Source organism: Pelecanus crispus, chromosome 1 (genome assembly GCF_030463565.1).
Source record: "Pelecanus crispus isolate bPelCri1 chromosome 1, bPelCri1.pri, whole genome shotgun sequence".
NCBI classification, from domain to species: Eukaryota; Metazoa; Chordata; class Aves; order Pelecaniformes; family Pelecanidae; genus Pelecanus; species Pelecanus crispus.
Window position 1 is genome coordinate 218,971,459 of NC_134643.1, and position 27,783 is coordinate 218,999,241.

General features: G+C 45.4%; 1 protein-coding gene across 1 annotated transcript in view; it reads right to left on the bottom strand.

Annotated features, from left to right (window-relative positions):
- Positions 1 to 11,583: 11,583 nt before the first annotated feature.
- PRCP (prolylcarboxypeptidase) overlaps positions 11,584 to 27,783 on the bottom strand; it is a 34,666-nt gene continuing 18,466 nt past the window's right edge. Inside the window, exons 3-9 of the mRNA XM_075717683.1 lie at positions 27,480 to 27,581; positions 26,976 to 27,157; positions 25,264 to 25,421; positions 22,108 to 22,280; positions 19,724 to 19,888; positions 17,116 to 17,303; positions 11,584 to 12,162 (exon numbers count right to left, since the gene is read on the bottom strand). Coding sequence (XP_075573798.1) covers positions 11,958 to 12,162; positions 17,116 to 17,303; positions 19,724 to 19,888; positions 22,108 to 22,280; positions 25,264 to 25,421; positions 26,976 to 27,157; positions 27,480 to 27,581 — 1,173 coding nt within the window. The 3' untranslated portion in view covers positions 11,584 to 11,957. The remainder of the gene's footprint in view (positions 12,163 to 17,115; positions 17,304 to 19,723; positions 19,889 to 22,107; positions 22,281 to 25,263; positions 25,422 to 26,975; positions 27,158 to 27,479; positions 27,582 to 27,783) is intronic.

The following is a 27,783-nucleotide window of genomic DNA, read 5'->3' on the forward strand; positions in this document are numbered from 1 at the left end:
CCTGCGGCAGCAAAGCAGGAACATAAAGTGCCCAAATGTTCTCATCTGGGACTGGTGTGGCCCACCCAACCATTATTTTAGGGAATGTGAGTGAGCCCTGGTTTATTTTTAGCCCTTCAGCTCTTTCTGCTCAAGGGGTTAATAAACAAACAGGCTTTAAACAAGTCGGGCAACAGGAGGAGGAGGAGGAGAGGGAGGAGGAGGAGGAGGGCAGAGCTGTGGGAATGGAGCAGGTCTCTGACCCGCCTGGGGACCTCGCTTCGGACACACCAGCTAAAGGAAAGGGAGGAAAAGAAACAAGTGAGAAAAGACCCGCCAAGTGATGCTGGGCAGCCAGGAAAAAAAACCAAACCAACATTTACCACCCGGAGCTGATTTGCATTTGTATTGGGCACTTGGGGAATACGGATAAAACACTCTTTATTTTTCAGGGGAATTCAGGGAATATCAGCAGCAACATCCGTGCATAAGCACAAAAGGGAAAATAGAAGTATTTTGGTGATCCTGTTCTTAGGCAGCGACAGCGATAACATCAGAATAACACATCGCACCCCTTTTTCGTGGGTCCTACCAAGAAAAGCAGCGCAGGCACAAAATTACAGTCACTTCTGGTGGTGGGGTGTGTGGAAGAAGTCAAGGAGGGAGGTTAGAGGGGGTGGATGTCACTAGCAATTTCTTGTGAACTGTGAACAAGACGAAGGGCCCAGAGCCTAAAACTAGCACCAGAGCCCTCCATACCTCCTGCTACCGATGCCCGTGGTGCTCTGTGGCTCTCCTGTCTGCCTGCTGGGCACTGGTAGTGTAAAAGCAAAGCAAAACCAAAAATCGAAAAAGAGCACTAGCCAAACATTGAAAAGGGCCTCGGAAAGAGGAGTCATTTGTGGCCACTGAAACATTTTCTATGGCCGAGCTTCTTCTTAAACCTTAGGCTGTGGCTGCTCACTGTAGGTGTAGGACACACGCATTGGTCCTGGATCCCCCTGGTTCCCAGCTGGAGATCCCATCTGCATGTGTTTCATAGAACCATAGAACGGTTTGGGTCAGAAGGGACCTTTAAAGATCATCTAGTCCAAGCCCCCCCTGCCGTGGGCAGGGACATCTATCACTAGATGAGGTTGCTCAAAACCCAATCCAACCTGACCTTGAACACTTCCAGTGATGGGGTATCCATCCAGCTTCAGGACTGTCTATCCCTGTATCCCCTAAATACATTAAATGCCTTCCTGCTGGACTTCTGGCGGTCTCTGCTCTGGTGGCTTTGCAGGTTCTGGGGCACCTGTCCCAGGCCTGGGCAGATGGACATCTATCAGCTGCTGGACCTCTGCTCTAATTCTGATTTAGTTAAACAGCCATCTGAATTCTACCTGTGCTGTGAAAAAGCTGTGAATTGGCCAAAGTTGTGACAGATAGGAAAGGGGAGCTACCCTGCACACTTTGTTTTCTGATAGGAAATGGGGAGACCAGTCGCAGGCATTGCTCCGCTCTGTGTCCATTGGGCAGGTGACAGCCTTCCAGGCTGTGCTCTGGCAGCTCCCGATCCAGTACCACGGTTAAAGTTTGTTTGACACTGGAGCCAGCGAGTCTCGTTACAGCCCTAAGTGCTTTGCTGGATCCTGGACCCAGACAGCTCTGCAGATACACCCGTGTTCACTCCTCGCATGCCAGGCACTCCCAGTGCAGGACGAACTGGTCCACCAGTGTGCTGGTCCAGGGCATTGCCTACCACTGGGCAGCTCCACTTGGCCAGCTTCTTTTTGCTGCACAATTTTGTGGATATTTACTCATTTTGCACTTTTAAGGACCAAAGAGAACCACTGAGTTCATCTCATGCCCCAAGTCAAAGTGTTGATGCTACCACTCCTGTAACAACCTCAGCCTGTGGCCAGAGTGATGCTCCTGGAGGGCTCCACGCAGGACAGGGCACTCCAAGCACAACAGTCACTTCCCAGTCACCGGGGGTGACCTATCTCCCACGCGCATGGTGGATCAAATGAGGACATGGGTCTACCACCTCTGGTAGTGCCTGAGGCAACAGCCCGAGTCTATTACAGCATTACGCGAACAGCTCTGAGGCAAAATCTCTTCTGCTATAAATCAACGTTTGCTATTTATCCCTGAGATAATCATAGAATCATAGAATCGTTCAGGTTGGAAAAGACCTTTAAGATCATCCAGTCCAACCATTAACCTAACATTACCAAGTCCACCACTAAACCAATTAAGGGTAGCCTTCTCTGATCCTTTAAATGCCCTTGAGAAACATTTACCCCCATGTTTAAATAAACGATGTGATCCTCTGCATGAGGAAGGGTCAAAACCAGGGAGGTTTTGCTTTTCTGTTCTTTAGCTGTGTGTACCAGATCAAAGCAACATAGTAAGTAGCCCTCCACTGGCACATCCCAGCTGAGAAACAACTTGCAGGTTACTTTAGGCTTGATTCACTTCAGGCTTTGCCCATGTAATTCCTCATTGCACTTTTACAGCAACCTTTAGGCCACGGAGAGCTTCAGCTGGTTGAGGAAGGGTCACAAAACCCAAAGCAGTGATGTAAAATGGTCTAAAATCACAGCTGTGGCAACACTACCCTGTTGACACTCGCATCTCCTGGCACCCATGTGCCAGGGTCCCTACACGTTGCAGAAGACTTTGCCCTCTACACCCACTCTCAGGTTTTATATACGTCTTCTTCATCCAGGAAGTCTCCATTCACAAAAAGAAGTTTCCAAAGGGAATTTGCTGCCATTTCTAGATGTTTTGGAGGATGGGGGTAGGAGGAGATGGGAGGGACTGAGATAGCAGAGGTCGAGCCCCTGGCTTACTCTGCTGATCAAATCCCGAGCTGTGGCATTACCTTCCTTTTCAGCTGACCTTGTTCGAGCACTGTGACTGCCTATTCCCACGCCACGTCAAAGAGAAGGTTTACATTGTTCACTGGATATTAATTTAAATTATTCTGGGGTGCTTGGAAACCACCTCCCGCCCTGTTCAGTCTCCATGGGGACTATCGCGGAGGCTGGGAGATATCAATGGGCAGCCACTGACACACCGATCTTCCTCCCTTTCTGCTGCAAACTGCCGTGAGCAATTTTCACTGTCAGCATAAGGGGACACACTCATATTTCGCTGAACAACTTGCTAGGAGAAGATAGATAGATTGATTTGTTTTTTGCTCATTACGGAGCAGTACAATATCCTATTAATACCAGTTTCCATTTGTTCCTTAGGTTCACACGCTTGTGTTGTGATTCTTTTCTTCACACCAACATCCTGCTGCTTGTTGATGGTATTAATAATACAGCCAGCAGGAGGCTGTGCCCCCCGGGGTCCGGGCTGTCTGAATAATTATTGAATGACATTAGGGTTGTTCCGTAAATTACTTTGTGACCCAGGAATTCAGCAGGTTACCGCTATAACTCAGGCTCTCGCACTTGATTGCACTCACCTCCCGCTGCCCCGACATTTATTAGTCTAGTTTACGTAGCAAGCGCTGACTTCATTTGTTGGGAGGAAAGGTGGGAGCCTCCGTGTGACCTGGGAGAGCCCGGCCTTTTTTAGTGGCCTTGTTCGTGGTGATTGAGAATGGGGGACTGGTCTTTGCAAGGAAATAACATCCTTTGCTTCCTCTCCCATCCTCTCTGGCACATGGTGAGATGTTAAGGGGCAGCTGAAGAGCCCAGTTTGCATGGTTGGACACATCAGCAGGCTGCAAGCAGGGAGGAGAAGGTCATTCCTTCCTTTCTGGAGGAGTAACACTATTTTTTCCCCATGCATGCTCACACATATATATACACATTTCAACATCCACTGTTCTCCCCTTGCACCAAAGGAATGGGGCTCCACACCACCAGACCCTGCCTCAGCCAGGAAGCTAAAGGCAGGCAGTGGATCTGTGGGATGCTTGGAGAAACACCAACAGGCATTAAACACAGCAAGGTGTTGAGTTGCTTCCTATCAAACTGATGCGTGTGCAGGTGTGGAAGCAGAGCTCGGGGTGCTCAGGGAAGCCCAGTGACCCATCGGACTGTGCCTGCCATTGCTCCTGAAACCCCCCCAGCATCTGCCCAAGGTACTGGATAACTTCCCTGGGAGTGGTGGGCAGCCCTGGAGCACCACTCAAGATTTGGGCAGTGATAAGACGTAAAAAGTTTTATAATTCATCCTGAAGAAAAACAGTCAAGACCTCTCTGGTCTTATTCAGGTCCAAATTCCTTACTTATGAAATGGGGATAAAATACCTGTGATATAATAAGTGATCCAATGCATAGTTCTCTCAGGCTCATTTGACCAGATGAACCACCCTCCAAAAGAAATCCTTTGCTGCTTACAAGGAGGTAGCCCAGGCAGCTGTTCTTCCCCTTTCCCATTTTTTTGGACAGTGCTTAACTGTTAAAGCTGTTCCACAGCCCCTCGCAGAAATGACTGGATTCTGTTTTCATTGCAGCATGGAGGCTGCGGTGACCAAATGTCACTTCTAAAGCTCATTTGTATGACATCAGGCATTGCAGCAAAGCACGTCCAAAAGCCTTGCTGTACGTCAGGGCTCTGAGGGCATGGTGGCGTGGGGCTTTCCTCCCTTGTCCTGGCAGCCGGTCAGATCTCAGCTACAGAATCCATGGCAGAATTTATGTAGGGATGCAGACAGCAAGAAGGTGGTCATGAATGATGTCATCCTTTCAGCACTGCAAATACTTCAGAGAACAAGTGCTTTCAAGACTAGCATATCTTCTACACAGAGATTAAGAAAAAAAAAAAATCATGTTGTTCTCAGGTTTCAAGTTCTCCTTTGTCATTCCTTACCCTTGCAGATGACACCAAGTTGGAGGGAAGAGTTAATACACTCAAGGAAGGGTGGCTATTCAGACAGATGTGCTCAAGGAAGGAGACAACAAGAACCTCATGAAATTCAACAAGAAGCAGCACAAAGTCTTGCCCCTTTGGGAAGGAAGGACTCATTGCAGTGGTGCAGTCTTGGCACTAACAGCCTGGGGAGCAGCTCTACGGAGAAGGTCCTGGTGGACATCAAGCTAGGCATGAGCCAGCTGTGTGTCCTGGCAGCAGAGAGACCACCAGCCTCCTGGGCCACATGAACAGGAGCAGAGCTAGGAGATACAGGGAAGGGATCACCCCCCTCTAGGTGGTGCTTGCTGACCACAAATCAAATGCTGCATCCAGTTTGGGGCCTCCCAGTGGAAGACATTCATCATGTGGAACAAGCTCAGGGGATGACCACTGGGATGGCTGGGGCTGGAGCACTTGACCTGTGAGGAGAGGATGGGGGAGCTGGACTTGTTCAGCCTGGAAAAGGAACAGCTTTGGGGGCACCTAACAGCAGTCCCCAGTGCCTATTGGTGTCATCAAGAAGACAGAGCAGGGCTTTTCATGATGATGCATGGTGGGAGGATAAAAGACAACGCACATGAACTGAAACAAGAGGTTCAGACTAGATGTGAAACATTTCCACCAGTGGACAGTCAAGCACGATGCCCAGAGAGCCTGCACAGGCTCCGTCCTTGGAGGTTCTCAGGACCCAAGCGAGCATCGCTGAGCATCCTGGTCTGATCCTGTCACTGAGTAGGAGGTTGAACCAGAGACCTCCTGAGGTCCCTTCAACCTAAGTCATCCTACAATTACTGATCATACAGCAGCCTGCTGGGGAGGTGCCAAGGCCTCATCTATACAAATTGCTTTCCCCTCCTTCAGGCAATTCAGAGTCTAATACAATCTGGGACTGGTTTTTCGGTTGTGCACCAAGTCCTTGAATACCATCTCTCCCTACAACAGAGAACCCAACCCCAACTCCACAGGCAGGGTAGGCAGATGAGCATGTAGGGCTGTAGCTCAGTGCCTGTCCCCATGAAGAGGGTACACTGATGGTAAGGTACCTCTTCTCCCTGTGTTGCTCTACTGGGTGGTGAGAGGAGACAGTGAGTTTCACTCAAACTGGGAAAGGCAGCAGCTCAATATTCTTCCCCTCCTTATGTGCTGTTTTGAGGATGTTTGGATAACAAATTATAAAATGCAACCTCTTTGCCTCTGCTATAAAGCCAAATCCATGTGCTAAAGAGACCCAGGGCCACTGCTTGCTTTGTTAAATGCTTGGCAAGGCGTGGGGTTCTACCTATCTTGCTAACTGTTGCAGACAATAGGATTTCCTAGTGTTTCTAAGTTCTGTGTGTCCAGATGGACATGGGGAAACGAAAGATTCACAAGCACAGACCTATGAACAGCAGAGGAGCTGAGCAACGCCAGGCTGGTAGCAGCCGAGATCCAGCTATGGCTGCACCCCACAGCATCACCCCTTGGTGCTGTCCTGCCCGTCCGAGCACAGCCGTGTTCACCCCTGCTCAGGCGTCACCCTGTGATAACTCATCAGCAGGTCCAAACCTTTCCAAAGGGTTGATATGGACAATGTGACCTTTCGAGAATTCCCTGAATCCGTGGATCCTCGTGGGAAGGGCTGCTCACCCAACACACAAAACCAGGCAGGGTCCTGTCATCCCAGCAACCATGAGCAGCTTCCCCGCACGCTCAGAAAAGAGAAAGCATTTCTGTATTTCACATTGCGGGGAACGTGGCTTTGCAGGAGGGCAAAAGGAGGACCCTCTGTTCAGGTCGCAGTCAAAGGGAGCGGAGGGTGCTCAGCCGCCTGCCGGAATTGGCCCCGTATTGGTTACACCCCCAGCTATTTGAGGAAAAAATTGGCCTCTCAAAGCTCTCTGCCTCTCTCCTGCGCCTTTGTATTTTCTAGAAGGTGAAGCGTAAGGGTATAAAAAGCTGCAAACAAGTTCCTACCTCTGGAGACCAGGCATTTACTCTAAGAAAGAAAGACCAATTGCTTCCCAGAGCATTGTCCACCCACATTAGAGAAAGGATTAAGCAGATACATTCAGCTATTCTAACAGATTTTCTTTAAACCTTGAATACGCCTCTCACACTCGGTAAGATAATCACATTAGTTTTGTCATTAAAAGATCCCTTTTATAGAAAGTACCTAAACCGCTTAAACCACCCAGAGAGGTCGCATACATTAGAAAACAACAAGACAAACGGAAGGGATTTGCTATTCCTGGTCTCAGTGTTTCGCTGCCCCTACTTTCTAAGCTGGGGGATTGAACTAAAAGATTTTGCAAATCACCAGCAGAGGGGAAAGCCCCCGAGAGCTGGGCAGCAGCCACCCCCGCCCGCCCCGAGCAGCCCTCACTCCCCACCAAGCAAACACTTGGGTATAGCACTGGGGACTATGGAAAATACATTTTTCCAGTATGGAGATGCCCACGTTACACCCAAAACACCCCAACAGCCAGTTGGCAGCCAGATGTTCACATCTGGCACCCAAAACCCAAGTGCAAGATAAGCAACAGCTGGCATAGTTTATTACTGCCCTGGAGACCACAAATACGGGGTGCTCCATGCTAAAGGAGTACGTTCTCACTCTTCGCTGTTGTGGGCATTTGCTGTCTCTGCATTGTGCCCCAGGACCGCAGGGACCTCCAGCGTGGGGCTGCAGACGGGACAGACCATTTTAGTTTCTTAACTTGGACAGTCTTAAAGAAGCTGGATTTGTAAAGTCATTTTTCTAAGACCAAGGCTTTGGTTTAAAAACAAAGAGGCTAGATTATAGAAAACCTAGAGGCTACGGCGGTAACACCTTGTAATACACTAAACATCAACACCAACGACACTGTCACAGCAAATGACAGGGACAGGAGTGTAATGGGATTCAAAACAACCCCTCCAAGCGACCATTTATAAATTGTTCCCAGGGAGTAAAAATCACATACAGTTTCAACTTCAGAAAGATTTCTATTTTAAGGAACAGCTGCATATTTTGGAAGGATGAGATGTCTGTTACTCACCCAGCTCTGTGAGGACCTACATTACTGTTCCAACACAAGAAAAGTCTGTCCCCACGATGGTCTTTTAGTACAGGTAATCCCTTCAAGCTGGTCAAGGCTGTAAGTGCAAGTCTCATAATGTCACCAGTCTGAGCAGCTTCAGACATACTATTTTTAACTCAAACTACCATAGAAATCTTTCATTTTTTTCCTCTGAAGACATGGTTTCACAAACACAGACCCCAGTTACAGCACAACAATGATGTTGTCCTGAATCAACAGGGGAGAGCAAAAAATGTGAGCTTGGAGTATATGATCTCCTGGGTTCTTTCAAACCCAAGTTTTTGGGTCACTCCTTAGAGAATGGATTCACAACAGCTAAATACCCTTTTTAAGAGCAGAGGTAGGAAAAAAAAATCCCTTTATTTAAAGCATGCTGACATCTGTCTGCAACATATTTGGTGGGCAGACAATATGGAAGACAGACTTTATTCTCACTTTGCATACACTTTTCATGTATTTAGAAAGCATGTTCCAGGTTCCTGGAGAGGCTTTCCTTTCTATAGCCTCCTTTGCTGATGCAATATTTGATGATCTTCAAAGTTAAAATTACCTACAAACCCACCAAGCTGCAGAAGCTATTTAGCTCCCTCCCAAGACTCTGCAGCCTTAGCCCTGCCCGAGTCACCCTTTGGGCTACACAGCCCAATTAAAACCTCTGCTTGCCAGGTCAGGGAGCGTTACAGATCCGTCTGCACAACCTTCATCGTCACTGACATGCAGGAAGTGCATGTTTGCTTGGGACTGGAATAAGCTTTCAAAACCAAAATGGATTTTTCCCCATTACAGCTAGCTTGATTGCCTCCAACGTGGTCACCTACAGAGACCAACCAGTTCACACACCTGTTCCTCACCAGGCAGCTAAACCTCTGAAATGAGAAACTACCAAATAAGTGCAGGCTCATCATCTGACATCGTGACTGTGTGCATAACTTCAGGATTACCTTCACTAGTTTTCCTCCCACTCCAGAGTCAAGCACAAACAAGACAATGTTATTTGCAGAACTCCAAATCTGCCAAGGGATGAAAATGCATGTCCTTGCAAAACAAAATCCAGTTCCAGAAACTCACATTTCATTATTTTAATGCTTTTTTATTGCTACAAACTGCAGTTTCACCAGTAAGATTCATGCTTTGGGCAAATAATTCATTCTTTTTCCCCTGCGTTTTCCCCAATGAGTAGGAAACATACATTTTTAAATTCCAATCATTCATGACACATACCAAGGAAATACATAAGCCTTTGTTGAACTATGGCCCATCATCATATACCTGGAAAGAGAAATCAGCCATTTCCCACAGCCCATTCTGTTCTTTCCTGCATGAAACAAGCAGGCGAGGTAACATTTAGATGAGGTAGCCAAACACCACAGGCAGTCCCTCGGTAGCGTGCAGAGATATGTACACAGATTTTAAGATGAAGTCTGAATGTTTAAGGTAAAGACCACCTAAATTTTCAACTACTCAACTGGAGGGGCGGAAAAAACTAAAAAGGAAGAACAATTAAAAATAACAGAAAGCCAGTCACCTAATTCATAAGCTGGTCCAAGCAGTAAGAACCTGATCCACAGTGCACTAGAATCAGTGTCTCACAGACAGAAACTGAAAGGAATAGTAAAATTAAAAAACAAACAAAACCCCCAAGCCCCAAAACACTGAACAATTTGTTTTTAAATACAATTTCTCAAAATTCAAAGTGGCAGTTTGTTTTGGGGTTTTTTTTTAAAGTTACCTTAAAGACAATTTTTTTCCTGCTTACGAAAGCAAAGGGCAGCGGGAATCAAAGTTTAGATTACTTACTCCAATCAAAACTACAAAATGTTTTCCAAATGACAAGCTGTTTCCTGAGACAGTAAGTTAGCTAGCAGGGGAGAGAGGGGAGACACAAGCTGATTACTATGTATTACTATATACACTGGCTGTTAATTTGGACCATTCACAGCCCATTGCATGAGCATCCTGACATCCTTCTCCATACAAGGTGGAAGTGTTTTTCCCAGAATTTGCACTTGGAGCAGCACCCTGAGCAATCAGTGCGAGCAGCTGGTCCAGGCTCTTGCTTGCAGTTACAAACCATTCACAACCCCCCAAAATTTATATTTACTCTTGCAGATTCCACTCCTTGCCTTGCCATACATCAGTTAACATGTAAGAAGATACAATGGTATTTCTAAAAACTTGACTGTAACTCACTTGATTAGAAAACAATAATTTTTATTTGTTTCAAAAACTTCAAGGCCACCATGTCATAATAAAGTACACAAGCAAGAGACTGGAGTATATTTACAGGAGAGTATGAAAAATTGGAACTATTGGGAAAGGGATTGCCAACAGTTGTCAGTCAGCAGCTTTCAGGCAAGTTCTACAAGGCTATTCCTTTTTGCCCCTGTGGTTCTTCTCTAGTCTTGTTCCCTATAGTCTCTTACGTAATTACCTTGTCCAAGAGCATGAGACATTCAGATTGCAGAGGCCGAACATAAATGCCATGTTTAACACAAGACGAGGGAATGCCAGGAACTCTATTGGAAAGAAGATGCACAGGAGTGTTTCAAAAGATAAAATTTCAGTGTTGGGTTCGCTTTGTTCCCAGAGGATGGGAGGAGACTGGAAACAGAAAAGGCCACCTGGTGTCTTCGGAAAATACTCAACTATCAGGCGTATGATCAAAGCTGAGAAAACTTTTCAACAGAATTGGAATTTTAAGAGTCTGGGGACAAGAAGCCTTGCCCGAGTCTTTCTGAAACGGAGTTGTCCTTTAAACTGCAAAGAATCCTTTCTGAAGAAGGGCTTCAGTGTGAATGAAGCCAAAGCTGGAAAACGAGGGGACTGCCCCAGCCATTTATTAATGTCAAATATGCTGTCTCATGAATCAGGGCAGTTTGTCTGTTTTGGAAGCCTTACAGAAAGCCCACTGCACCTGGCTTGTTGAGCTCAGCATCAGGCTTTAGGCTGATCCAAGAGGATAGCTGCATTCTCTGTTTTGAATAGTTTGTCCCGCAAACAATTTTTTTAAAAAGGCTTTTATGGAAGAGCCATCAGCAAACAGATCAGGCAGAATTTGAACAATACACAGAATGGGGGGGAGGAGGGAACCCACACAAGGCACAGCCCCAATTATTTGTCACTTCATAAGATCTAGCCAACACAAGTGTCACATTTGCTCTTCAAGAGAACAGCTTCGAAAGCTTCCTGATTTGAAAAAGCTAAGTGTTTGTGGGGGATACACACATACACAAAATATACCGAGTTTTCTTTGGCAACCATTGTCACAGTGGCAGATATTTCAGGATTAGGACAAACAGCAAAGGAAGAAACAAAACCCTGATGCGGATTGTGCATGCTCAGCCAGTTATCAGCAGAGTCCGGGGCCCAGCCCTGACCATTCAGTACAGCGCAAAATGGAAAAGCCACCTCAGGCAGTTTTGATTAATAAGCTGCCAGAAAACTAAGGAAAAAAAAAAGAAAGATATTTACTTCTTTTCCAGCATTGATTCAAAGGATAAGGGCTGTTCAGTTTCTTTACAAATGGCACAGCCAGTTTCCCTATCCCTTCCCTACCTCTCCACCAAACGTCACAGTAAGACGTGATTTCTGTTCCCCCACTATCTCCATGTCCCTGCCCTGACAGTTTACAGCAGCTGAGGATGTCTGAAATTCAACCCCAGGACTGAATCCCAGGCAGCAGGAGTTTCATCATCAACAGCACTGCTGTTTAATCCACTGTATACACCAGCAGTCAGGACAATCACCTAGCACAGCGAGGAAGGCATCAAGCCTGGAACAGGAACTCTTTACTTTATGGTAAAGGATGGCATTTGAGAAGAACAGAAGAGGAAAGCAAGCCAGAGCAGGCAGCTCAATCCATGCACTTTGACTAAAGTTTACTATCTGACAATGCTCTCCATCTGTCTGCTGCCTGCTTCTCCCATGGGCACAAGCAATGGTTAGCACTGCAACACAGGTGAGGAAACAGGAGTGAAATGTTCAGACAACTGTGCGATAAGGCCTGGCCCTGCTCCTGACAAAGCCAACACAGGTAAAATGGCCACAGTTGTTGCAGCACTACTTCAGTGCCTGTGCCTTTTCAATCCACTGCTTCATGTAGCAGATTTCCAAGGCTCGAGCTTGCCGCACAGATTTGGGGTCCAAAGGGTTGCGGCTGCGTAGGTCCAGGTGATGGGCTCCATCCGGGATCACAATTGCCACAAGGGAATCGGTGATGTTCTGGGTCACGCCACCTGCGGACCACGGGTCCAGGCCACCATTGCTGTAAGGGAAGAATACCTCGTTAGGGTACATCTGCACAGCAGTCAGGCTGCAGCTCAAATCATCATATCCACATTGACTTTCAACTAGTTTGTTGTATGTACAGACAGAAACAGACCTCAACCCTGTCTCAATGTCTTTGCCCATCCCTGGGCTGAGAGGAGCCTTCTTGACAGAGGTACAGAGCTATTGGCTGCTTAAGCAAGGCTACACTTCTGTCATCAATTATCTGCTAATTCATAGAATCATAGAACAGTTTGGGTTGGAAGGGACCTTTAGAGGTCATCTAGCCCAACCCCCTGCAGTGAGCAGGGACAGCTTTAACCAGATCAGGTTGCTCAGAGCCCCGTCCAACCTGACCTTGAATGTTGCCAGGGATGGGGCCTCTACCACCTCTCTGGGCAACCTGTGCCAGTGCTTGACCACCCTCATTGTAAAAAGTTTCTTCCTTATATCCAGTCTAAATCTATTCTTTAGTTTAAATCCATTACTCCTTGTCCTGCCACAACAGGCCTTGCTAAAAAGATTCTCCCCATCCCTCCTATAAGCCCCCTTTAAGTACTGGAAGGCCGCACTAAGGTCTCCCCGCAGCCTTCTCTTCTCCAGGCTGAACAACCCCAACTCCCTCAGCCTGGCCTCATAGGAGAGGTGCTCCAGCCCTTGGATCATTTTTGTGGCCCTCCTCTGGACCCGCTCCAGCAGGTCCATGTCCTTCTTGTGCTGAGGGCCCCAGAGCTGGACATATAACAACCTATAACAGTGCCACAGCCCCTGGAGATAGACCTGCTGCCACCTGTCATTGTCATAAAAGGTTTGGGTTTGCCTGTACCAACACACATCCAAATTCCCAAATCACAAAACTTTGCTTTCCATCCTCACAGTCTGCCATAAACTAATAACCAAGTGAACTCTTCAGAGCTGAATTTTCAGGAAGTTTACCTTTTGCTGTCTCAGCTGTGTGCCAGCCTGGTTTTGCAAAGAAATGCTTGGACCTTCCATTAGTCCTTTATTTCTAATAACAACCATATTAAAATAAAGCTTTTATTCCTCAAGAAACTGCCTAAAATGACTCTTCCTCTGTGACAGGACAATTTAATGCAATCTACTCCCCCTCCTCATTCACCCCTGATCAATGAAAGGATTCCTTGCACTGTGGATCTGGCTCCAAATAATGCCTGGTCCACGGAGCAAGCCAATGGCTGAACTGGGGTGAGACTTTGCATCTCATTCCTAGCTTTGGACTTGACCCAGTAATCCCTACTATATCTTATTTTCTTTTACTGCAATGTTCTTTCCACATGTGGTCCATCTTTCTGCACAAAGAAATCAACATCCGTATACTTGTGGAACTACACAAATCTGGGTCTGTTCCTCACTTAAAACACTGGACCTGCCCACAAAACAGAACATTAGAGATGGGCTATTGCATGTCAGTGTAGATTTTTAGGAGGATCTAAGAAACTAAAACATGCTTGGACATTAAGAGATATGCAGCTAGAAAAATACCACAATGGCAGCACCCGAAAATAACAGAAAGAAAGAGTGAAAAATAGTTTTTTGTAGAAATAACTAAGAGCAAAAACCTCATGGGGTCTGAACTAATACTTTATTTGTCTCTCCTCTGAAAAAAAAAAAAAAACCAAAGTATATTGAATCTCTGTAGTTCTTTATTTTCAGTGATTCTAAATATGACTCAGGAGAAGAGAAACATTTTCTATCTGCCAAACAAAAAGCATACAGAGCTGCCCAATAAGCAAAAAGCATTGGATTTAAAAGGTCGCCTGAATCAGCAGAGCACCTTGGCAACAGGGGGATGAGTTGCTGAGAGACCCAAGATGTACGTGGACTTGGATCTTTTGGTCCCAGTCATGTGGAAACCAAGCATGCCACAAGAAAACAGCACTGTCTCCGGCTTCTCTGAGAGCTTCTGGCTGTGTCCTCTGTGGCTCCTGCCAAATGATGGCACCAGAGGCACTGATGCAGTCTGGGAAGTGATACTTGCTGGGAGGAGGGCAGGGTAGAGAGCTCACCACAAAATAATAAGTCTTAACAGTTTTACAGAATAAGATAATTCATTGCCAACTGGAATGGATTCTTTATGTGTTAACACTAAGCATGCATGTAAGCACTCAGTTGCTCATCTTACAGGACAGGAGTTCCCCAGTGTAAACAGAAGTAGTAAAAGAAAAGAAAGAACAAAAAAGGTCAGCCATCCCTTTCTAGCAGTGACCAGGCAAGTAGGGCTTCAGAAAAAAAAAACAAACAATGCAACATATCAGCAAGCTAGTCCTGTTTTCAATTAATTGTATTTCCTTGACAGCATAAATAGGATCCTGCCTATCCCACAGCAAACGGCTCCCTTTCCTGTCATCTCTTCAGAGCCTACTCAGCCCTCCAGCCCTGCCCAAAACAAGGCGAGGTTTTACACAATCTTAGCAGCACTGCCTGTGCATCCTTTTTGGCACGTCCACTCTCCACAACTGCGAAGTTTCCTTTTCTTAACTTTTTCTCTCACCTTTTCTCTTCAGCCAGGCATTTTTCTGCCTTCTCGTCTTTTTCTCCATTCCCTTCTTTTATGCTAACAATCCCCCCTTCTGCACACACCTCCAGTATCTCTCAAAACAGAGCCTTCCCCTTCTGCCGCTCCCCTGCCAGTACAGAAGTGGATGGATGGGTGGGTGCCCTAACATAGAAGCATACAACCCAGGTGTGATCCATACAGATTGAAAAATACCAATTTTTAGACTGCGCATGCTGAATTCCATACTGTCTAATATAACCTGGGCTGATTTTGACTACCACAGTGTGCTGCTGATGAGACACTACAAACTGCTACAAGCTCTCTGCCACTACACGCATGAACAGTGTTAAGATGCTGTTTCCACCACTCTGCAGCACTTCCACAGCAAGTACAGAGCATGTTCCAGTAAAAGTATCAGGAGTGGAAACTGCTGGAAGAGAAAAGGGCAAACAGGGTTCTGAAAACCCTGATTTCCTCAAACTAGTGTTTTAGTAAAGATGTGTTGCCCAGGACAGGCAAGTAATATCTGCCTACAGTCTAAGTAAGCTCCCACACGCTAATTACATACCTCCAAGAAGGTACCAGAGTGGCAGTGGAGATTCCTGCATCGACACCATACCATACATACAACACAGCATGAATCTTCAGCGTGATGCACTGCTCGCAGAGGAAGAAGCAGCAACACCAGTTCGAGCATCCTGGCCAAATCCCACTGTGGCTGGATAAATCCACCCTCCAGTGGTTCTCTTTAGATGAAGTATTCTTCCCTTCCTGCGCTAAACTGTTGTGTAAGTTTCCTGACACTTGAAACACAGTGCTTTTTACGCCACAGGGAGCCACATCCCCTGGTAAACATAGGGATATTTTTTGTAAAGCACTCTGTAGCGTTCGAGGATAAAAGGCTCTTATATAAAATGTACAGTGTTGACAATGTATTTGTTTGAAAAGAAACAACCCAGCTTGATATCCAAAGCTTTGTGTACAGCACTACTTCTTCATTCATGTGGTTGCTTTCAAGCTTTTCTCATTTCAAGCTCCTTCAGCTGGCATAAATTCTTAAACACTTAGACTTGTTTGCTCGTCTATTGCTTTACAAAGCAGATTTCTACTGTACAGAGCTGTGAAGCCTTGGAAATAAGCAACTCTCTGCAGAAATTAAGTTAAATCAACAAATTTTTTTTTAATAAAGTTTTCCAAAAAAGGGTGGAGTTTCTCACTCTAGAGCAGATACCCTACTGTGACAGAAACAGCAAGAGACAAGCAAGAGGAAAGCAACAGGCCTTTGGAGCCAAACAGACCACTCCGAACAGCTGAAATCTAGAGAATACTCCCCAATTCGAGTGAGGACTTTCTACTTTTAAAATATACACCTATTTACCAAGTCCAACAGACTAATTCCGAGTTTTGTTTAAAGAAGTGACAGGGGTTTTTTGTTTGTTTTTTTTAAAAGGCCTTGCACAATTTTAACCAGAGCAGAGCAGAACATATATCCAGGAGCTGCCCGCAGTGGGCAATCAGTACAGCAAGTCAGAACTCCTGAAGCACAGGCTTCAATGGGTTCATTAAATGCCTCCCTACCACTTAACAACCTAATGAACAGCCAGCCCTTAGCTATTCAAACTTTTCTATCACCTCACAGCAGAAGTACAGCTACATGAACCTCCCTTTAAAGGAGGCAGAGTTTAACCTTAAAAATATGGAAACTGAAGACTGAGTAGAGAGCAAGCAGCATGCACTAGTTTTTGTACTAGACTGAAACATTTTTTCACTTTTTGTCCACGTACAAAGATGTTTCAGACAAACTGCTGTGGTATTACTAGTATGCCTTGATAGAATGAAAACATCTCTTTTTATTTGGATCTTACACAAGTTTGTTGAAACTTGTCTAACTAGCACTAGAAAAGGGCAATTGGCAGTGATGGGAAAGCTCCCCGAGTAACTTCCCTCTCTTTTCTGTATCAAAGGGAAAAAGGAACATCACGCCAGTCCCTCAGCAAGGCTATCACCCAGAGCAACAATTTTAGTGACCGAGATCCTGTGTTATAGCTAGAGCTTGTTTAGACTTGCCTTTTATGTGGAAGAGACAGTGCTTTGGCTTCATAAAAGCTAGATGGATTTACCAGCATGGGAAACCTGGACTTTGGCCACAAGATAAGAAGGAATCCACATGGGAAGAAAATTACATTTGGCAGAATCCCAACCCAGATTCTTCTTTTAGAGTCGCACAGGCAGTGACAAAACAGTTGACTTCTTTGGCCACTGCAGATTGACCATTTTACTCTCAAGAGCATGCAAAAGATGGGCAAAGCATGCCCATCATTTGATTCAGCTGGAGCATTGGAGACAGATCATTTTGCTACTTCAAGCAGGCTCTCTACACTGACAACACAAACTGGTGGAAGACTTCACTCTAGAAGCTGAAACAAGGCCCACCTGAAGACGATGTTGCTGTGTGAACTGATGTTTTTCCCTCCATACATAGAAAGAATCCAAGAAGGGCGAGGCCTCACTCCCCACAGCCTGTAACACTCTTCTGAAAGTGCATCAAAGTCCCATTTCTGAGGCTCGAACATGTCATTGACACCATCTGTGCACATGGGCATCACCATCTCAGTGCAAGCCTGAAAGAAAGAGCAGGGCAACAAGATATAGTCCCAGGAGACTGTCCTATAGCGGTTAGTGCAGTATTTAAATAAAAAAGCTCAAACAATTTGATCAGTAGTTACTGTCAAACTACCATAGAACTGTTTAGGTTGGAAAAGACCTTTAAGATCATCCAGTCCAACCATTAACCTAACACTGCCAAGTCCACTATGTCCCTAAGCACCACATCTACACATCTTTTAAATACCTCCAGGGATGGAGACTCAACCACTTCCCTGGGCAGCCTGTTCCAATGCTTGACAACCCTTTCTGTGAAGAAATTTCTCCTAATATCCAACCTAAACCTCCCCTGGGGCAGCTTGAGCCCATTTCCTCTCATCCTATCGCTAGCTACTTGGGAGAAGAGACCAACACCCACCTCACTACAACCTCCTTTCAGGTAGTTGTAGAGAGCGATAAGGTCTCCCCTCAGCCTCCTCTTCTCCACGCTAAACAACCCCAGTTCCTTCAGCCGATCCTCATAAGGCCTGTGCTCCAGACCCTTCACCAGCTTTGTTGCCCTTCTCTGGACACGCTCCAGCACCTCAATGTCTTTCTTGTAGTGAGGGGCCCAAAACTGGACACAGTATTCCAGGTGCGGCCTCACCAGTGCCGAGTACAGGGGCACAATCACCTCCCTGCTCCTGCTGGCCACACTATTCCTGATACAAGCCAGGATGCTGTTGGCCTTCTTGGCCACCTGGGCACACTGCTGGCTCATGTTCAGCCAACTGTCTACCAACACCCCCAGGTCCTTTGCGGCCAGGCAGCTTTCCAGCCACTCTTCCCCAAGCCTGTAGCGTTGCATGGGGTTGTTGTGACCCAAGTGCAGGACCCGACACTTGGCCTTGTTGAACCTCACACAGTTGGCCTTGGCCCATCGATCCAGCCTGTCCAGGTCCCTCTGCAGGGCCATCCTACCCTCCAGCACATCAACACTCCCACCCAGTTTGGTGTCATCTGCAAACTTACTGAGGGTGCACTCGATCCCCTCATCCAGATCATTGATAAAGATATTAAACAGAACTGGCCCCAATACTGAGCCCTGGGGAGCCCCACTTGTGAGTGGCCGCCAACTGGATTTAACTCCATTCACCCCAACTCTTTGAGCCCGGCCATCCAGCCAGTTTTTTTAGCCAGCTAGGAGTGTGCCCATCCAAGCCATGAGCCACCAGTTTCTCCAGGAGAATGCTGTCAACAATGGTGTCAAAGGCTTTACTAAAGCCTAGGTAGACATCATCCACAGCCTTTCCCTCATCCACTAAGCAGGTCACCTTGTCATAGAAGGAGATCAGGTTGGTCAAGCAGGACCTGCCTTTCATAAGCCCATGCTGACTGGGCCTGATCACCTGGTTGTCCTGTACGTGCTGTGTGATGAACCACTCCATGACCTTCCCTGGCACCGAGGTCAGGCTGACAGGCCTGTAGTTACCCAGATCCTCCTTCCGGCCCTTCTTGTAGAACACAGATACCAAGCAAAAATCTAATCTTTCACACTAACTATTCTCTGACACCTTAGTGATACTAGCTAAAAAAGAAAAACTAATTATATCCTGGAAGCAATATAGACCCCACCATGACAATTTATTTAACTTGCAGTCTGTCCCTACTTGCCCCCTTTCCCACATGCCTTTAGAAGCAGGCAGGGAACAAGCTGCAGAGTAGATGTGTTGTTTTGATGAGCCCAGCTGCCATATTCTTTGTTACTCATACAGAGTTTCCCCCCTTTCTCAGAGGAGAACTTATAAAGCCTGCACATCTCCTGGGGCTGTCCAGAACAAATACATAGCAGACAGTAGCCAAGAGCAGATGGTCACAACCTGAACACTGATTCTTAACACCTTATTTCTGGAAGCAGCTGCCCTGCTCCTGAGAAGAGAAACTGTATATAACTGTTACGTGTGCTTAGTAAATGGGATGGGGAGAGCAGAATGCCCTGAACCCCTTACCACAGGGGTCTATTTTTGTTACCTACTTGACAGGAAAGGCTGGGTCTCAGTGAGCTACAGGATAAACAGCTTTAGTTGAAAGAAATCAGTATCAACATATCCTGACATATTTGCATGCACAAATTGGGATGGATGGATGGGATTGGGGGGGGGGCGATTAGAAGACCAGGATGCTGCTGCTGTACATCATTTTCCAGCCTATATGAAGAGCTGAAATTCAACAATTATCTAGATAATGAAGACACAACCTAAACCTCCTGGGAAAGCTGCTTCTCTTTTCTGCCTTGTCCTCCCCACTACAATCATACTTGCCTCATGCTTACATTTGTCATCAGTACATCAATTACATCTGGTGCAATATATTGACAGTTAAATGGCTTGACAATTCTCATCAGCTCTAGCCCAAAAAACCTCACCAACCTGCAATTTAGAATGGGTAGAGCACATACCTGATAGTACCAACCCAACTGGCCCAGATTCTTTGTTGCAGTCTCAGACATGTCTAAGCATGAGGCTTCTCCTGAATAATTGTAGTATAAATTTACTGCCTGAAAAACATTCTGCAGCAACAATTTGTCGGAGAGACTGGGATCCTTCAAGAACTTGCAGACTTCCTGCAACAAAGAGAGAAGGGGGGGGGGGGGTCCTAAATCTGCAAGAAATAAAGATTAACACATGATACCTGATAGGATATCAATTTCTTTTTGAAGTACTGTCCGACCACTTCCAGAAAGCATCTTTGTATGCAATGATATACCCTGAGCATTATCATGAAAAGGAGTATTCCTTTGCTTAGTACATGCTACTATGAGGAACCCGAAACTTTAAATTTCCTGATTAAAACTTTAAAAACAGTGCAACCTTAATATTTCATTCACCAAGCTTTTCAATCCATTTCCCATTCTTTAAAATAGATAAAGTGTATTTAGCGCCTCTGTAGTGAAAGATAACACGTGCAAATATATAACAAAGAAGCTCCAGATATAGATTGGGGTTCCCTGCAGTTCGCTGTAGTACAAATGGAAATATCCATGTAAGGAAAGCTCTAATATTTTTAAGTCCTTTTATATAGCAGCATTGCAACATTCTTACTACTGTGTGTTCAGAAAATATGAGGTGGTAGAACAATGCTCTTAATTTTTCACAGTGCCATCTCAGGTAGAGTTTAATTCAAAATCTTAACTGAGAGCACAAGTAGTGGCAAAAACAAAACACAAAAGCTACTGCCCCAGAAAGCTTTTTCATCTTGGAACTTTTTTTTTTTTAAAATAGTGACAATATTCTCTTTGGCAAGGCTTTCTGCTTACCCCTGCTCCCATGGAGTTGGGACTAATACAAGAACAGTGAAGGGTGAAAGCTGTAAATCTGAGCTCCCAGCCCATCAGAAGAATCCAAAGTTACTCTCTGCAGGGAGCAAAGGATGCACTGCAATTCCAGCGCTGTTCAAGTACAGGCACACAGGGACAACTCACATGGCCAATGCAAACTGTGCATCTTCCAAGAAGTAAACTTACTATCCTTCCCTCCCCTGTATAATCTTTTCCCTCATTTTCATTGTGGAAGCTAGGAAATGGATCCCTCTCTTGTTCCCTACAGACAATGTCAGAGCGCAGCTTCCACATTTTGCCATTCCAAGAAGGTTTTATGGTTTGGCTAGCTCAGCCATCCATTCTTAACTCAGCAATGAGAGGTTTGGAAAGCTCACTAATTCATGCAAATACACACTGCAGAACAGAGGGCTGCAGACAGCCCCGTATCTGAAGCTCAGATCACACAGTAGAGACAGAGATCAACATTTCTGACCGAGTACTGGCAGCCCACAACAGAGAACAGATTAAGGAACATACATATATATCCAGCTACTCAAACACATTTTTTTCCCCCCTTTCTCACCCCCAGAGTCAGATTAGAGCTTCTATTTCAGCAAAAGTATCTGAACAGCTTAAATAACTCAGATTTCATACATCAGCATTGTCCAGACAAGCCACAGCCTTTTCTATTTTAGGTTTATACCTCAGTCAAACAGAGACAGCATGGACAGTGGTGAAGATGAGCACATTTCTTAGGCTATGTCAGATTGATAAAGCAGAAATAATTTTCAAGATGTTCATACTGTCCTTTGCAGACAGCCACATAGGACAGATGATATCCCTCACCTCCTCCATCAGGCAGCTCTACACAGAGAAAAATTTTTTATTTAACTACTGTTTAATAGCCAAAAATACTAATATTTTATTTACCTTACCTGCCATACACAGTAACCCAAAGCCATACAGGGAAATTCAGCCAGGGTCTTAAAAGACCAAAAACACTCCAAGAAAACAGAAATCTTGGAGAAAGCACTGCAGATAAACAGAACTGCACAAGTGAAGGTTTGCAAGTGTGAAATGTGGTCCTGCTTTGAGAATTGACCCTGCAAGGAATAGAATTATGGGGATCCACATTTCCTCTCACTAGTTCTCCCACATAAAAAAGGAGATAGGCTCAAAACTCTCTTTAATTGCAAGCTCTGCCAGCTAAGCCTGGCATCAGAAACTCTAATTGCATGTGCTTTTTGTGCAACATTTCTGCTCCTCAAGCACAACTCTGCAGGACAGCTGAGTTTCAGTCATCTCTGGCAATTTTCTTCTGGGCTCTTGCTGCAACCTATTAACCCTACAAGGGGCAGTTAGCCAACAAACCAGTTGATGCACAAGAAGATACTGCCCTCGTTCTCTTTTTTCAGCCATGTTGGTTCTACAAAGCCAAAAATAAAGGAAAAGGTGCAGACTGGGAGAGGAGAGAATTAGTTAAACCAGATGGTCAATTCTACAAGACATTGGTTCTCCATTACCTGTATAGGCCAAGCTGGCAGAGGCTGTAAGAAGTCAGCTTTGTAGGGATAGTTCACCATAGCCAAGTTTATCCATGTTTCACTCAGCCAGTTTTTCAACATAGCAGCATCCTGAAGATTTTTTAATGGGCTACACAAACGAAATGTGCTGGAAAGCCACTGTAAACCTGCATCTTTAATAAAAAGACAAAAATAATGTTTAATGTATTGTACCATTAACACATAGGTCAGTTGTGCTGCTGCTAAAAAATATTTCACTTAGCATAACTAATCTGGTGAAATTATTCCACATACATACAAGCATAGCAGACCAAATTTTAGTCAGAACCTCCAAGTGAAGGGAAATACAATGTGCATACTTCAGCATATGGCTATATCACAGCTAAGATAATGTTATCTAAAAAATCAAAGACAAATTTACAAGACATTTGGCTTTTTTTTTTTTTGCTAGGAAGTAATATCAGGGTACTCTTCTTCCAATGAAAGGAAAACTTCAAGCCAGCTAGCTCACAGTGCATGGACTATAATAGATAGATCTCTTAGGACTCTCCCACCATTTCCTTTCATTATTTTATCTGGTCTAGAACTCATCCAATTCAGCTTCAGTGATTTTAATTAGCTAACTCATCATACCAGGCTTTCTTTTTAGGACACTGAACCAGTAGCAAGATTTTTTTTTTAAAATTGAATTCCTATGCTGTACAATGAGCTCATCTCATACAGAATCATTTAGGTTGGAAAAGACCTTTAAGATCATCCAGTCCAACCATTAACCTAACACTGCCAAGTCCACCACTGAACCATGTCTCTAAGCACCACATCTACACGTCTTAAATACCTCCAGGGATGGGGACTCAACCATTTCCCTGGGCAGCCTGTTCCAATGCTTGACAACCCTTTCAGTGAAGAAATTTTTCCTAATATCCAATCTAAACCTCCCGTAGCACAACTTGAGGCCATTTCCTCTTGTCCTTTCACTTGTTACCCAGGAAAAGAGACTGACACCAACCTTGTTACAACCTTCTTTCAGACAGTTGTAGAATCATAGAATCATTTAGGTTGGAAAAGATCCTTAAGATTCAGTTCAACTGAGTCCCTAGCACTGAATCCATAAGGATTGCAGTGATTTTCTATACCTGATTGCCTCTTGGCATTTAAACTACTTTTTTTTTTGAGAGTAACAACTATCTGGCCTACTACTAGCATGGCCAGTTAGCGCAGTCAGTTAGAGCATGGTGCTAATAACACCAAGGTCGCGGGTTCAATCCCCATACGGGCCACATCTAGTCTTTCTTCTGGCTTGCCAATGTGACACCCATCTACAAGAAGGGCCAGAAGGAGGACCCGGGGAACTACAGGCCTGTCAGCCTGACCTTGGTGCCAGGAAAGATTATGGAGCGGTTCATATTGAGCGCACTCAACAGGCATGTGCAGGTCAATGGGGGGATTGGGCCCAGCCAGCATGGGTTCATGAAAGGCAGGTCCTGCTTGACCAACCTGATCTCCTTCTATGACCTGGTGACCCGCCTGGTGGATGAAGGAAAGGCTGTGGACATCATCTACCTGGAAGCCTTTGACACCGTCTCCCATAGTATTCTCCTTGGGAAGCTGGCAGCCCAGCGAAGAGCTGGGTAAAGAACTGGTTAGGTGGCCGAGCCCAGAGAGTTGTGGTAAATGGAGTTAAGTCCAGTTGGCAGCCAATCACAAGCAGTGTTCCCCACTGCTCCATTTTGAGGCCAGTCTTGTTTAATATCTTTATGAACGATCTGGAGAAGGGAATTGAGTGCGCCCTCAGTAAGTTTGCAGATGATACCAAACTGGGTGGGAGTGTTGATCTGCTGGAGGGTAGGATGGCCCTGCAGAGGGACCTGGACAGGCTGGATCGATGGGCCAAGGCCAACTGTATGAGGTTCAACAAGGCCAAGTGTTGGGTCCTGCACTTGGGTCACAACAACCCCATGCAACGCTACAGGCTTGGGGAAGAGTGGCTGGAAAGCTGCCTGGCCGAAAAGGACCTGGGGGTGTTGGTCGACAGCCGGCTGAACATGAGCCAGCAGTGTGCCCAGGTGGCCAAGAAGGCCAACAGCATCCTGGCTTGTATCGGGAATAGTGTGGCTGGCAGGAGCAGGGAGGTGATTGTGCCCCTGTACTCGGCACTGGTGAGGCCGCACCTGGAATACTGTGTCCAGTTTTGGGCCCCTCACTACAAGAAAGACATTGAGGTGCTGGAGCGTGTCCAGAGAAGGGCAACAAGGCTGGTGAAGGGTCTGGAGCACAGGCCTTATGAGGAGCGGCTGAATGAACTGGGGTTGTTTAGTCCGGAAAAGAGGAGGCTGAGGGGAGACCTTATCATTCTCTACAGCTACCTGAAAGGAGGGTGTAGTGAGGTGGGTGTTGGTCTCTTCTCCCAAGTAGCTAGCAATAGGACGAGAGGAAATGGGCTCTAGCTGCGCCAGGGGAGATTTAGATTAGGTATTAGGAAAAATTTCTTCACGGAAAGGGTAGTCAAGCATTGGAAGAGGCTGCCCAGAGAGTGGTGGAGTCACCATCCCTGGAGGCATTCAAGTGGGTAGATGTGGCACTCTGGGACATGGTTTAGTGGGCGTGGTGGTGTTGGGTTGATGATTGGAATGATGATCTTAGAGGTCCTTTCCAACCTTAATGATTCCTAGTTTTTACTTTTTTTATAAATGTTCCAGCCACCAAGCCAGGAAACATGAAATTTCTCCTCTCCCCTTAATTGGTTTAGTGATGGACTTGGTAATGTTAGGTTAATGGTTGGACTTGATGATCTTAAAGGTCTTTTCCAACCTAGATGATTCTATGATTCTATGATTCTATGATTCTATGATTCTACTTTGTCAGAAAGGAATACAAGCCTTGAGGTTCTGATCTGGAGTCAGCTCCTGTCTGACCTTAGGTATATTTGGACCTGGTTTCTGAATCACACCAGGCATGAACAAAGCTTGTGATCCAACAAAACAGACATTTAAAAAAAAAAATGCTAGACTCATTGGCAGTTTTCAGTACTAAGCTTAGTTTCAAAACAATCAATACATATACAGGTGAAAGCCATAACAAACTTGCTGATCTTATGAAGTCATAACACAATCCTGAACATTACGACCCTTTGAAAAAGTACTGGTGAGGTCTCACCTGTTGAGGAAAGGTGGTTAATGGCATTCCAGGAATTCCGGATGCTTTCTGAGCAGCCTGTCCCACTCTTTTTGAAATCGTTAGTCACTATGCTGAAATAAGTGCCACATGGAACCAAATCGCCAAACTGCCAGATTGGGGCAGAGGCTGCCAGAGCTCTGCAAAGGGACATAAAAAGATTGTTTGGAAAAACATATGCATCCTGTACCCCTGCAAAGTGAACTTCCATCCTCTGGTCAATACACTCCCCACAGCCACTATTTAAGTAGTGTTTATAATTTATCTTGGACACTGAGCCCTAGGCAAACTAACCACAACGTTGCAAAACTATTTCATAGGTCTGCACGCAAAGGCTGTTGAAGGTTATAAGTCTTGGACTCTAGTACAAAGATATCAGTAAATACAAAAAGTAGAAATTCAGACTTGCTTACGTCATTATTTTTTGTTCTCATCTAGCAACTAGGTCTTTCTCACTAGGTGTTTTGCAAACTCAACTGAAGACAGCCCCTGCCCACAAAAATCTGCTCTCTAGCAGGTGCAGTTGACATGCCTGAGGGACAAGATGCCATCCAGAGGGACCTAGACAAGCACAAGAAGTGGGCCCATGTGAACCCCCAGTATCAATACAGGCTGGGGTATGAAGGGATTGAGAGCAGCCCTGCAGAGAAGGACTTGGGGCACTGGTGGATGAAAAGCTGGACATGAGCCAACAATATGCGCTTGCAGCCCAGAAAGCCAACCGAATCCTGGGCTGCATCAAAAGAAGCATGGCCAGCAGGCTGAGGGAGGTGATTCTGCCCCTCTACTCTGCTCTGCTCTGGTGAGACCTCACCTGCAGTACTGCATCCAGCTCTGGAGCCCTCAGCACAAGAAGGACATGGACCTGCTGGAGCAGGTCCAGAAGAGGGCCACAAAAAATGATCTGTGGGCTGGAGCACCTCTCCTACAAGGACAGGCTGAGGGAGTTGGGGTTGTTCAGCCTGGGGAAGAGAAGGCTCCGGGTACACCTTATTGCAGCCTATCAATACCTAAGGGGGGCTTATAAGAAAGATGGGGACAGACTTTAGTAGGGCCTGGTGCGATAGGACAAGGGGTAACTGTTTTAAACTAAAAGAGGGTAGATTTAGATTGGACATAAGGAAGAAATTTTTATGATGAGGGTGGTGAAGCACTGGAACAAGTTGCCCAGAGAGGTGGTAGATGCCCCGTCCCTGGAAACATTCCAGGCCAGGTTGGTCAGGGCTCTGAGCAACCTGATCTTGTTGAAGATGTCCCTGCTCATGGCAGGGGGGTTGGAGTAGATGACCTTTAAAAGATCTCTTCTAACCCAAACTATTCTATCATTCTATTTACTAATCTTGTTTCCCAGAGAAGAACTAAGGCACTGAAGAGATTAAAGACCTGCCTCAAGTCACCAGGAAGTCTGGTGGCCCTAAAAAAAATTAGGTGCAAAGTCAATGTTGATAATAATTGTTTTTACAAAACTAACAGATAGCTCTGAAAACATACACCATCCAGTATCTGCTGACCTACAGTTGTCTCTAGCAGGCAAACAGTGCCTCTTCCCAAACTCAAGACAACTTAATTCCTCCTCACAATAGTGAAAAATTCAAGCCAGTTTGAATTATGGTACTTTCTCCCAGTGCTGTAATATTTATAGCACAGAAGTAACAAATGCCTGCTCTGTGTTCGAGCAGCACAAGTACACTCACCCAGCTACCACATGGGGGTACTTCATCCTAAACCAGGCTGCAAGCATTCCTCCATAAGATCCTCCTATAGCTATGACAGGACTGTAACGGGCTCCTGCAATGGTAGTCTTTAAGTACTCAACCAGTACTGCGAAGTCTGCCAGAGCTTGTTCTGATGTCAGGTAATTCAGATGCTTGGAATCCTGAGAAAAAGAAAGCAGGTTACATACAGCACAGGAGTAATTTCCAGCAGCAGTCTTTCTATTCCCCACAGCAGCTGTCGAGTTCTAAATCTGTGCCTGATAACAAATGAAATTTTCTAGCACTTCAAGGGACACCTGCAAAGAATATCTCAGATTATATTTTTTTATCTTAGAATTGATAGTTACAAAAATAGGACAGCTGTGTGCTTCTAGTACATCTAAATCTTACTCAGGCTAACAGTCATTGCACTGGCAAGAATTACAATAGGCAGAATTATGCTTGTATAGAACACATTTAAGGAAGACAAAAGACACCACTTACACTGAAAGACTCATTCCCAAAGGGCAAAGATTCTCCGTAATATCTATGTTCAGCAAATACTAACATGGCATTAAGTTCTTCAGCCACATCCCACATAAAACCCTGGTTGGAGGAAAACAGGCATTTAAATAAGTTAAATCAACTGTTTTCAAAGTCTCTACTTCCAGTCTAGTGTATTTAACTCTTATTCTTTTATTAGAAAGATATCACTATCAAAACACAACTATAAAGACAGAGCACAATTTGGTTTTAAAGTATCATTGAAATAAGAAAACACACAAAACAGATATCCATGCAGAGACAG